The sequence below is a fragment of the Drosophila montana genome, unplaced genomic scaffold (assembly GCF_035044405.1).
Source record: "Drosophila montana isolate Dmon_TW-CO22-7 unplaced genomic scaffold, ASM3504440v1 contig_3733_1, whole genome shotgun sequence".
Classification (NCBI taxonomy): domain Eukaryota; kingdom Metazoa; phylum Arthropoda; class Insecta; order Diptera; family Drosophilidae; genus Drosophila; species Drosophila montana.
Window position 1 is genome coordinate 4,650,160 of NW_026998620.1, and position 10,124 is coordinate 4,660,283.

The 10,124-nt window shown below is 48.1% G+C and overlaps 2 protein-coding genes across 3 annotated transcripts; both read right to left on the reverse strand.

Annotated features, from left to right (window-relative positions):
* Window positions 1–736: 736 nt before the first annotated feature.
* On the reverse strand, window positions 737–1,897 carry LOC135436164 (uncharacterized). 2 transcript variants are annotated; one of them, XM_064693660.1, is made up of 3 exons: window positions 1,782–1,897; window positions 1,563–1,711; window positions 737–1,506 (listed from the first exon to the last, which is right to left on the reverse strand). In XM_064693660.1, the coding sequence occupies exons 2-3, from the start codon at window positions 1,686–1,688 to the stop codon at window positions 823–825; spliced, it is 810 nt and encodes a 269-aa protein (XP_064549730.1). In that variant the 5' UTR covers window positions 1,689–1,711; window positions 1,782–1,897; the 3' UTR covers window positions 737–822. The 2 variants fall into 2 exon arrangements, with proteins under 2 accessions (XP_064549730.1, XP_064549729.1); XM_064693659.1 differs by lacking the exon at window positions 1,782–1,897 and having other exon boundaries at window positions 1,563–1,752.
* Window positions 1,898–2,201: 304 nt separating this feature from the next.
* Window positions 2,202–9,857, reverse strand: Nup98-96 (nuclear pore complex protein Nup98-96). The gene is made up of 9 exons (XM_064693073.1): window positions 9,228–9,857; window positions 6,462–8,996; window positions 5,865–6,386; window positions 5,623–5,793; window positions 5,031–5,218; window positions 4,688–4,973; window positions 3,602–4,613; window positions 3,131–3,540; window positions 2,202–3,066 (listed from the first exon to the last, which is right to left on the reverse strand). Exons 1-9 carry the CDS (start codon window positions 9,505–9,507, stop codon window positions 2,564–2,566), a joined length of 5,907 nt encoding a protein of 1,968 aa, XP_064549143.1. The 5' UTR covers window positions 9,508–9,857; the 3' UTR covers window positions 2,202–2,563.
* Between the last annotated feature and the right edge of the window lie 267 nt (window positions 9,858–10,124).

A 10,124-nucleotide genomic window follows, 5' to 3' on the forward strand; every position in this document is an offset into this window, starting at 1 on the left:
TTCATCGTGGGAACTTTTTAAAGGAGTTTTAGAATTTAATTGAATTGTTATTTGAGCTTAGTCTGATAAATATGAAGCCAATCGCAAGACTGTTGAATAGACTAAAAAGTTTAGAATTAACATTAACTTGTTTTGAAACAAGTAATTAAATAATAATATGACATAGCTCATAAGCTCTAAAAAATCGCTTTAACTAACTTTTTTTCTTTTTAATTCACAAATATACATATTATTATTTATATTATGTCTCAAGCACAACAAATGCCCATAAAATACTGCACATGCCTCTCAAACAACGATCATGTTGCGACCATACAATCATACATGTATGGACTGTCTTATTGCGGAATTCTATGATTTTTGTATGAACGAAATGCTGCATACGCTGCCCACAACTTGTTGCAGCTGAAACATATATATTATGATCCAGATTAGCTTACTATTGAGAAATAATAAACAACTAGCACAGATGAAATTTTTGGTGGATGAGATGAAATAGAAATTAATTAATCGATCCTATATTTCATAAGAGTCAATATTCGATTTGTATACTCTGTTCACAGCGTGAAAATGAGTATATTGGTTCTTTGCGATCATTGCCTGTTAAGTTCCTTAAATAGACTCAACTTATAACAATTGTATAAATAATCTGATTATGGCTATCAGCTTACAGTTTATAAGAAATGAAATACTTATACTTATACTTATACTTTATAAGAAATGAAACACATATACATATCAAAATACTCTTTTTATTTGCTTCGTCTTTATGGATCCACCTTCAATCAATGTACGCTCACACATTTTTAGATATATTTCCCTTTATTTCCTGCGAAAGACTTCAACCTTTAAGGGATGACACTTCTCGTCGGGCACTGCGGCACCCACCGGCATGGAGACATCGCCCTGGGGGCAGGCACTGAGCGCCACCAGTAAATTCATATCGGCTATAAACTCAATAAAGTCACCCTTCAGGGCGGGACTCGGTTTGCAGAAGTACTGTTGCGTATCTTTGGTGAAGCCGGTGCACATGAATATGTTCCACACATCGTGCACATCCTGCTCGGTCATGCCGCGCTCCTCCACCACCGCCCTGACGAGGGAGCTGTGGCAGCTGCCCACACGCTGCTGCCCGGTTATCAGTTTATATGTGTAGTCATCGCAGCGGGTGCCGATCACATCATGCAAAGCGCCGCCGTCCTCGTCGATGCCATATTTGGCCAAAGTGTCGAACACGAAGGTGGCCATGGGACGCAGGTAGGGCAGGCAGCTCCAGAGTCTGTCGTACACCTTCAGGTGGGCTGCGTGCAGCTGACGCGTCTTGCCCGAATAGAAGCGCTCTTGCCGATTTTCCAAATTCCAGAAGTTCACATCGCCCACCTGGGCGCCCTCGTGTACTGTAATGCGGCACAGATCACCCGTCTGCATGGTCCAGGTGCGCGCCTCGCGCTTCGGCACCACCAATGTCTCCACCAGCTCGCCAGTCAAGGCCTGATAGCGTTTATCCTGCACAAGATAGAAGTTGTAGAGCCTATGTCTGACCTAGTTATAGTTCAACTTACATCGTATTCGTCCTTGGAAACGACAGCTGCCGCCGGCTTATCATAGCATATTATGGGCTGGTGCTTGGCAAATTCCCGCGGCTTGTCGCCTCGTCCACACCACGGACTTGGTCTGGCTTCCGACATGTGTGTTGCGCAATTCTAAAGAACTGTATGCAAATTAGAAAATCTTTTAGCTCAACAATTGTTACATCCACTCAAATAGTTATTATGCTTAACTGATAACTGCTCGCATGCCAAAGGCCCGTCGTCAACTGATCAAAAAGCTGAAGATCTCGCTTATCGGCAACGGCAGCAACAGGTGTAACCGGGGCTTTGAAAAGCTTAATCTAAACTATTATCGATTACTAACAAAAGCTTTAAAATGTAATATTAAGTTATATTTTAAAGTTATTAAACAAACATCAGATCTGAGCGATGCACAACTAGTCAAGCGTATTTTTTAAGATTAATTTAATTTAGTTAAAAAAAATATATATTTTTTTTTAGTCATATATCAAATTTGAACTTCCAACGATTAATATTATTAAAAGCCGTAATCGATAAGTTTTTGGCAAGCGCCTTCTTTTAAAATATGCACTTTGTTAGTTGAGCAATCTTGATGAAAAGCCGCAGCTTAAAAATCACTTAATTTAACAATTTTTTAAGTCACAAAACAACTATATTAATTTTATTGTTTCTGAAGAATACGTTGCAAATTATTATAAACATTGGATCAATTTTAGATGGTAAACAAATTAACAATAATCGCATCATATAATTGAAAGTTTGTCTTTGTAACGAAACGTTGCATATTATACAAGTATTTATAGATTTGTTTTTTTTTTTTTTAAATAATTACTAATGCTTGTTTGTGTGCGATAGGACCTAACATCTAAGTGCAATACACATATTTATATATATATATATTCATAAATCTAAATGAAACTGTTTGCTAAACTACAAATCTTTTGTTTTTCACTTTTTCCCTGCTTAGTTATCTATGGATGTTTTCCTATTGTTTAAGTTTGCATCATTATGCGCTCGGTGGTGTGCAGTGGCGCGGATTCGGAGTCTGTGAATGGCCGCTGATTCTGTATTTTGTGCATCAGCTCGTCGAGTAGATTGCTTAGCTCTTTGGTGGAGAATTCCTGTGGCATGGGCAAGCGTTCCAAAGCCATTTTTAAAACGACACACGGCTCGAGTTCTGGACAGACTATGCACATGCCATTCACCAGGCAGCTCAAGCTCTTCGCTATTTCGCTCTGGCATAGACGATGCTTCGATGTGGGGCATGGCAGCAGGCTGATGCGCGAGCATATCTCACTTAGCTGCGGCTTTAGGTTTTCCCAGCGCGCATGTATGTCCTCCACGCTACTGACGTTGTGAATATGCCTGAACTTCTCATTGATGTCAATGTAATCCAGAAATATCTGACCCTGATTTGTCCAATTTGGCACCTTGACATTGCTGCCGTCCGTACATTCAAACTGACTCAGCAGATTGTATAAGTATTGCAGTTTGCCTGAAACAAATTAACAATTATATAAAAAAAACATTCCATGTACTTAATTGTTTCTAATAATTACTGTTAATGACCGCATCGGGTGCGATATACTGATAGATGACTTCATGCGCCAGTACCCAGTGCTTGGCCTTCAGCAGATATTTTGCCTGCAAATGGCGCTGATCCAGGGCACCCGCTTTTAGCGCCTTGGCGTAGTCCACCCAAGATTCGGGCACTCCCAACTGTTCTATGATGAACTGCTCCTCTTCGTTCAGGGGCACATCGGCGTCTATGCTGACATGCTGCTGCAGTGTGTGCTGCACAGCACGTTCGCGCTGATTGCGATCCTTGATGTGTAGCTGCACAAATATGGCCCACTGCCACAGACCCTCATTCTCCAGCTGGCTAGCAAAGTCCACGTGTAGCTGCGCCTCTGCCAGCGAGCTGCAGTGACAATAGCCCAGCGCCTCCAAGGTTTGTAGCAACATCCAGCTGTAAATTACAAATAATATTGTTTAATTTTTTAACATTTGATTCGCTTGCAATAGCTTACCTTAGCCGAAAGTCCATGGGATCGGAGGTGTGTGTAATCGGGTTCAATGTTTGCTCCAGGGAATGCTTACGCTTCGAGTAGAGCTGCAGCAGGTGGTAACGTAGATCATAAACAGAAGTCTTGCTGGTGTAGGGTGCGCCTTTGTAGCTGGGCCTCGGCTCCTCCGCGTAGAGCTCGTCGGCCTGGAAAGCCTTGTCATACTCCAGCATGGCATCTGTTATGGTCGAGGTGGGTGCCGTGAAGTACCACAGCTGTAGTGCCAATACGGTTAGCCAGCTACCGTCCTCCAGTAGATTGATAGGGCCATGTGAGGACTGCATCAGCGGCACGCCCGCGGCCATCATGAACATTTTAATGCGCTCCAGACTAATGTACTTATCCGATTTGCTTTGCTGCCAGGCAAAGAGTTGCTCTTCTAAAAGCAGGCGGACCACAGCACCAGAGCTAAGTTGTGCCAGAATCAAAGCTAGATTGGCATCGTCGTATTTGAAGGCCAATTCACAGGCTTCGGTCACACGATGGCAGCTCAACAACTCGAGCATATGCGCCAGATAACTATTGCTGCTGACCTTCTTTGAGAGCAGATCTTTGCTGACCAGCGTGTTTTCCAGCCACTCCGAAAGCAGATTGCGCCGGCACATGACCACATAATGCGAGCTGGCATCCTGCCCGATGAGCTCCTCATGCTCACCCCACAGTGTAAATAAGAGGGACCACACAGACACTCCATAGCTGGCCATGCTGCTGGTGTTGTTTAGCTTAATGGCCTCGGCCAGATGCTTGGCAATCAGTTGTGTTCCGTTGCTCGACTGCAGCCAGGGACAGTCGCTGCCTTCCACCTGATTGGAGCTGCAGCCCTGCAGCTGCACTTGCAAATGTGGCACAATGCTTTCAGCAAAATCTGCGTACATATCCACTGTATTGAATTTGACCCGCTGCAGCAAATTGGGCGAGAAATCGTTTGAGGCGCGTGGCTCAAAAACAAGCGCTGCGGGCAAGGCCCTAGCACTAACTATAATACAAAAAAATTTAGGACAGCATTAGCGTGAATTCCTGGCCAAGTTAATGGGTTCTTCGTGCACTTACGCTCATGCACGCTGCGCAGATTGTTGTATGTGTTGGGCACCATCAACGTGTTTTGTGGTCCAAAGCTAAGCTTGAAGCTTCGTCCCTTGTAGAAGCCCAGATCCGCAATCCAGTGCTCGTGGAGGCCTTTCGTTATGGAACGCGTCAGAGGCACCGTAGTGGCGAACACTTTAATAGGCGCCACTTTGGGTTTGATAACAAAATTGAATGGTTTTAGGCCACCCAAAGACGCTGCTGGAGCCTTCATTTCAGCTGGAACAATGCTTTCGGCTGCCAGCGATGAGGCCTGCAAGAATACCCAATGAGTAACTGGTATAAAAGTGAACAATGTGCTAGCTTTTACCTCCTCCGATTGCAATTCGCGGATTATACTAGTTACAGAAGCTGAAGATGATACGGCCAAGAGTGGCGATTGACGTCCATAATCACTTGAGGTCTCCGAGGCAGCCGCATCCTTCCACAGATTTGTGTCCTGTGAGAACAAGTTTTGAGCGCGTTTCACCTGGGGTCGACTATGAATCGGCTGTGTATCTGTTGGGATCAAGTACAAAATTTGAGATTAAACAATTAACTTAGCAGCCAACATATTTGAATTAACAGGCAGAAGGTAAAAGTATAAGTAAAATCTTTAATATACATTTCCGTATACACAGAGTATGTTCATTTTTTAAGAAATCGTCCAGTTGCTTTAAAATCGTATGCAAACATATTTCTAGCCCGTTTTTTGGGCATATCTCGCGGGTACAAAACATTTGATTTTTAGTTTTTGAAAAAGCTCACACTCTTGATTTTTGAAAAATCTTGATTTTTGATATATCTTCATGTTCTTGTGTCCACATGTATGTACATCAACAAATATTGACGAAGAACTCTTGAGTTGAGCACAATTTTGAGATGATTCTGTTACAGATAGAGCTACATTTTTAGGTACACACCCATCTCATCGTCGCTGCCTTGGTCCTCGACAAATAGGGACGATTTCATCAGTTGCATTTTGTGCGGCTCTTTGCCGACAACCTCTTGAGCCAGAGCGGCCGTGGGGCTGGTCACAGTACGTGGGGCATCGAACATGGAGAAATCCGTGCCGCTGCCGGCTTGAAAGAACTCTGCGGTGTGGAAAGCAAAATAAATAGTTAGCAAATTGTTTTAATGAAAAGTGTTATCTTGAGCTACGCACGCGTCTTGTCCATCATCAGAAACTCCGCCGAGTTGTCCATGGGCCGAAAGCCGCTGGCCACGCCTGCGGCCAATGATTTGGGATCCATGCTGCGTGCCGCGTCCTCGGAGATCTTCTGCGCTTTGCGCAGCGATGTCAAAGTCATTTTATCAGTGGCAGCTGCGCGGTGAGCATCCATTGCCACCATTTTGGCTTTTTTGGGATCGGTGGGCATCTCTTCATCCTCCTCGTCGCTATCGTTGAGACCGTATTTGGAGAAGTGCTTGACGCGGAACACCCAGCTGCCTGTCTCGGGCCGGTATTCGATGAAACGTGTGGCATTCTTATCGCAGACGCGACGCAATTTGCCCTCCCAGTCGATTTCGATCAGACGCTGCGGATCCTTGATGGCCTCGTGTTTGGTCTTGTCTACTGGCCACACCTGGTCCAAGGTAACCTGAGCCTCGCGATTCAGGCCGCTTCCAATGGGCGGCTTATTGTCATCATCCGGATATATGATGACCTCCTTGTTGCGGAAATGTACTGCGGGAGCAGGAAAAAAAAGATTAGTTTTATGGATTAAGCATTGGTAGATATTGATCTGCCAAGCGCACTTACCAATCTCATCCAAATTGAGCCCGGCCACGTCAAGCTCTTTGCCAAAGTAGACGTTGCCGTAGCCCTCGCGACCAACTGTGAAATTGGGCACCACACAGGATCCATCCTCGGCAAGATATGACTTGAGATCGTCCAATGGCGGTATGGTGTAGTAGCCCACGCGGCGCAGCACAATGCCCGTTGGATGCGGCTCAGTGTCGGCATCGGCATTAGCATCAGCTTCGGCTGGCGCCTCAATGGCCAGACGCTGCTCCGAGTCATGGGAGCGAATGGAGAGCGTGCTCTCATTGCCATGCTCCGAGGTGAAGGTGTCGCGTCGCGCAATGCTGCTGGACTGATCTTCAAATGGATTCTCCGGTATGGTCGACACCGAGAGACGTGTGGGCAGCGTGCTTTTATAGGTTTCCAGAGGCTTGCGCGGCACCAGCTCTGTGAGGGTGCTGTTCAGAGGTGCCTGATCCATGCCTGTCTGTAGATTGTGCTGACGGACCTTGGCCAAGTTATTGGGATGCAGCCACGACTCACGGCGGCTACTGTCCTGATCCGCCTTGTTCATTGCTGGCGAGCTGTTGGCACTGCCGCTGGGCAATGGCTCGTTGGGAATAACATTATTGAATGATTCGCGTTGCGGACGCACTACACCCACAATGGGAGAGTTGCTGTTGTTGTTGCTCATGGCCATGCTACTAGCCTCGCCTTGGTTGGGTGTTGTCTTCACCTTGGGCTTTATCACCAGCCGCTTGACGTTCGGCTTGAGATTGAAGCCCTCCACGCTGGCATCGAACTCCTCGAGGCCTTCGAACATGGATTTGCGATTCTTGGAGTTGCTCAGCGCCTTGACACGGATGCTGGCCGGACTCTCCTTGTTGGTTATCTTAAACTGATTGCTGTTCATGTCCAGCACCGCCTGCTGTGCGGCGGGATTTGTGGCCCGCGTGGCGTCCACATCATCGCTGCGCTTCAGATCCTTGAAGATGGGTGTGTCGCCGTACGGCGATGTCACCTTCGAGAGAATCTGCTGATGTATGGGCACCATCACAACGCCCTGAGCCGGCGCCGCGCCCAGTCCGCCCATGCCGGACAGCGCCATATTGCCGCCGCCGAGGTTACCAAAACCACCGCCCAGTGACGAACCGAAGGCGCCACCCGCGCCGCTAGTGCCAAAGAGTCCGCCACCACCGACAGTCGTGCCAGTGCCCGTGCCCAGAGTAGAGGTGCCGCCAAAAAGACCGCCGGGCTTGGCGGCATTGCTGAAGATGGAGCCGCCCGTGTTGCCGGCATTAAAGTTGAGCGGCGCCGACGAGGTGCCTCCAAAGCCGCCAAACGCCGAGGTGGCCGGCTTATTGAGATTGGAGTTGAATAGACCGCCGCCGGTGCCCGCATTGGTGTTGCTCAGCGAGAAGTTGCCGAAGCCTGTGTTTGCCGTGGAGCTGGCGCCAAAAGCAGGTGTCGCAAAGCTGGTAGCTGGCTTGGAGCCAAAGAGACCGCCGCCAGCGGTGCTCGTTGCCGGCGCACCAAAGCCACCAAAACCCGTGTTGGCTGCAGAAACATTCGCGCCCAAACCAAAGGCGGGCTTATTCGGATCCGTGGCATTTGTTTGTCCAAATAGTGGTGTCTGCTGATTAGTTGTTCCCGCGGTGCTGCCAAAGCCGCCAAAGCCACTGGTTGTTTGTCCAAAGGCTGGAGCAGCGCTCGTGGCAGCCGCCTGGCTAAACATGCTGCCGCCGCCCTGACCAAAGCCCACGGGCTTGGCGCCAAACGGATTCGAGGCATCCGCTGTCGTTGTGCCGAATGCGCTGGTCGGAGCGGCACCGAACGGCTTCTGCATGAAATTATTTTGCTGGGCGGGAGCGCCAAAGGCGCTGGTTGCTGCCGGCTGTCCAAAGGCTGAGCTGCCGAACAAGCTCTTGTTCTCCTGGCCCGCCTGTCCGAAGAGTCCCGTGCCGGGCTGCTGCTGTGCGGGCGAGCCAAACAGTCCGCCGGCTGCTGGCTGTGTACCGGTTGCGGGACTGCCAAAACCAAAAGCTCCCGGAGCACTGCCCGCCTGAGGACCCTTGCGCGAGCTGAGATAGTCCTCCATGCGCAGCTCCTCCAGTGACTTCATCTCGTACTCCTTCATGGCGGTAATGCAGTGCTGTTTGGTATTCACATTGTTCGGCTGGCCGCCCTTCATCAGCGTGTCCGTGCCAATGGTGGGCTGGTACTTGACCAGCGAGGTGCCTGGATTAACGCCACCCGCAGCGCCCACAGCCACCGACTGCGGCTGTCCGAACGCCGACGCAGCGCCGCTGCCAAACACATTCGTTGTGGTGGGCGCCGCCTGACCAAAGCTACCAAAGCCCGTTGTGCTCGACGCAGTTGCCTGCTGTCCAAACAGCGGCTGCGCTGCCGGCGTCTGTCCAAAGCTGCTCATGCCCATCGTAGCTGGCTTTGCAGCGCCAAAGGCGCTTGTTGCGGCCTGGCCGAACAGCGAGGTGTTTGGCGCCGCCTGCGTCGAGCCGAATATGTTGGAGGTCTGCTGTGGCTGCGAAAATGCTGAGAAGGAAGAAAATAAAAGAGCATTAAACAAAGCAGATTGAATGAAAGAAGAGCTGCCCGAAGATTAAATACCCTTGCAGACAAAAACTACTTTAAAAATTAACGGAAGGACTTGGCTTAGTGGAGTCTGTACTGATATATATACATATATACAAAAAATACTGCATATTAATATATCAAAATATCGTCTGCAAAGGGTTTTAATACGGCTTGTGGTTCGTCTCTAACCTCCAAATGATGTGGGCGCTGTGGTGGTGCCGCCGAATGCGCTGGTTGTGCCTGCACCACCGAACAGGCCGCCAGTGGGTTGGCTTGTTGCCGTCGCGCTGCCAAACATCGAGGGTTGCGTCGGCTGGGCGCCAAAAGCGGGCGTGCCGCCAAACGCTGGCGTCGCTGGCTTCCCGAATGCCGACTGTCCAAAAGGCGTTGCCGCTGCGCTGTTGCTGAACGTGCCGAAGCCCGTGGTGCCGGCACCGGCGCCGAATGTGGGTTTAGCGCCGCCAAACATCTTGATTGATCCACCGGCTAACTGTTCGTACACACAAACATAAACTTTTCGCTAATCGTCAAATTCTGCTCGCGTTCTCTCGCAAACTTTGCAATGATTTCACAAATGGTTGCAACACGAGCTCGCGTTGCGCAAATAAATATACATATATGTATGTGTGTATCTATATTTGTTTATGCGTTGCTCTTGAATGGGGTAGGCAAGAAAAATGGCTAACCGGTGGTCGTTAAACAATACCAACAATTACAATTTTGTCTAGTCTGCTAAAAGTTGTTTTGGGAGCACAAACACGGAAATGGCGCGCCGAATATTTTTCACTATGTCTTGACTGGCGAAAAACAATGCGACCGTATTCATTTACTATCGAAGGTATTTTTATACGCGACTCAAAATATCCTGCAGCCCTGGTATCGTTACAATGAACAAATACTAACGAATTTTATGAAAGGCTTCTATACATGTGTGCAATAAATACGTTAAACTGACTTTAAAGCAGTCTAAATATTGATAAAACAAGTGCCAAAGTATGGTATTTAATATTTTGAAGATTAATGCTATACGTTTTAATGATACTACTACTATGGTATTTTGGCGGTTGCCATGGCTGGTCACATTGC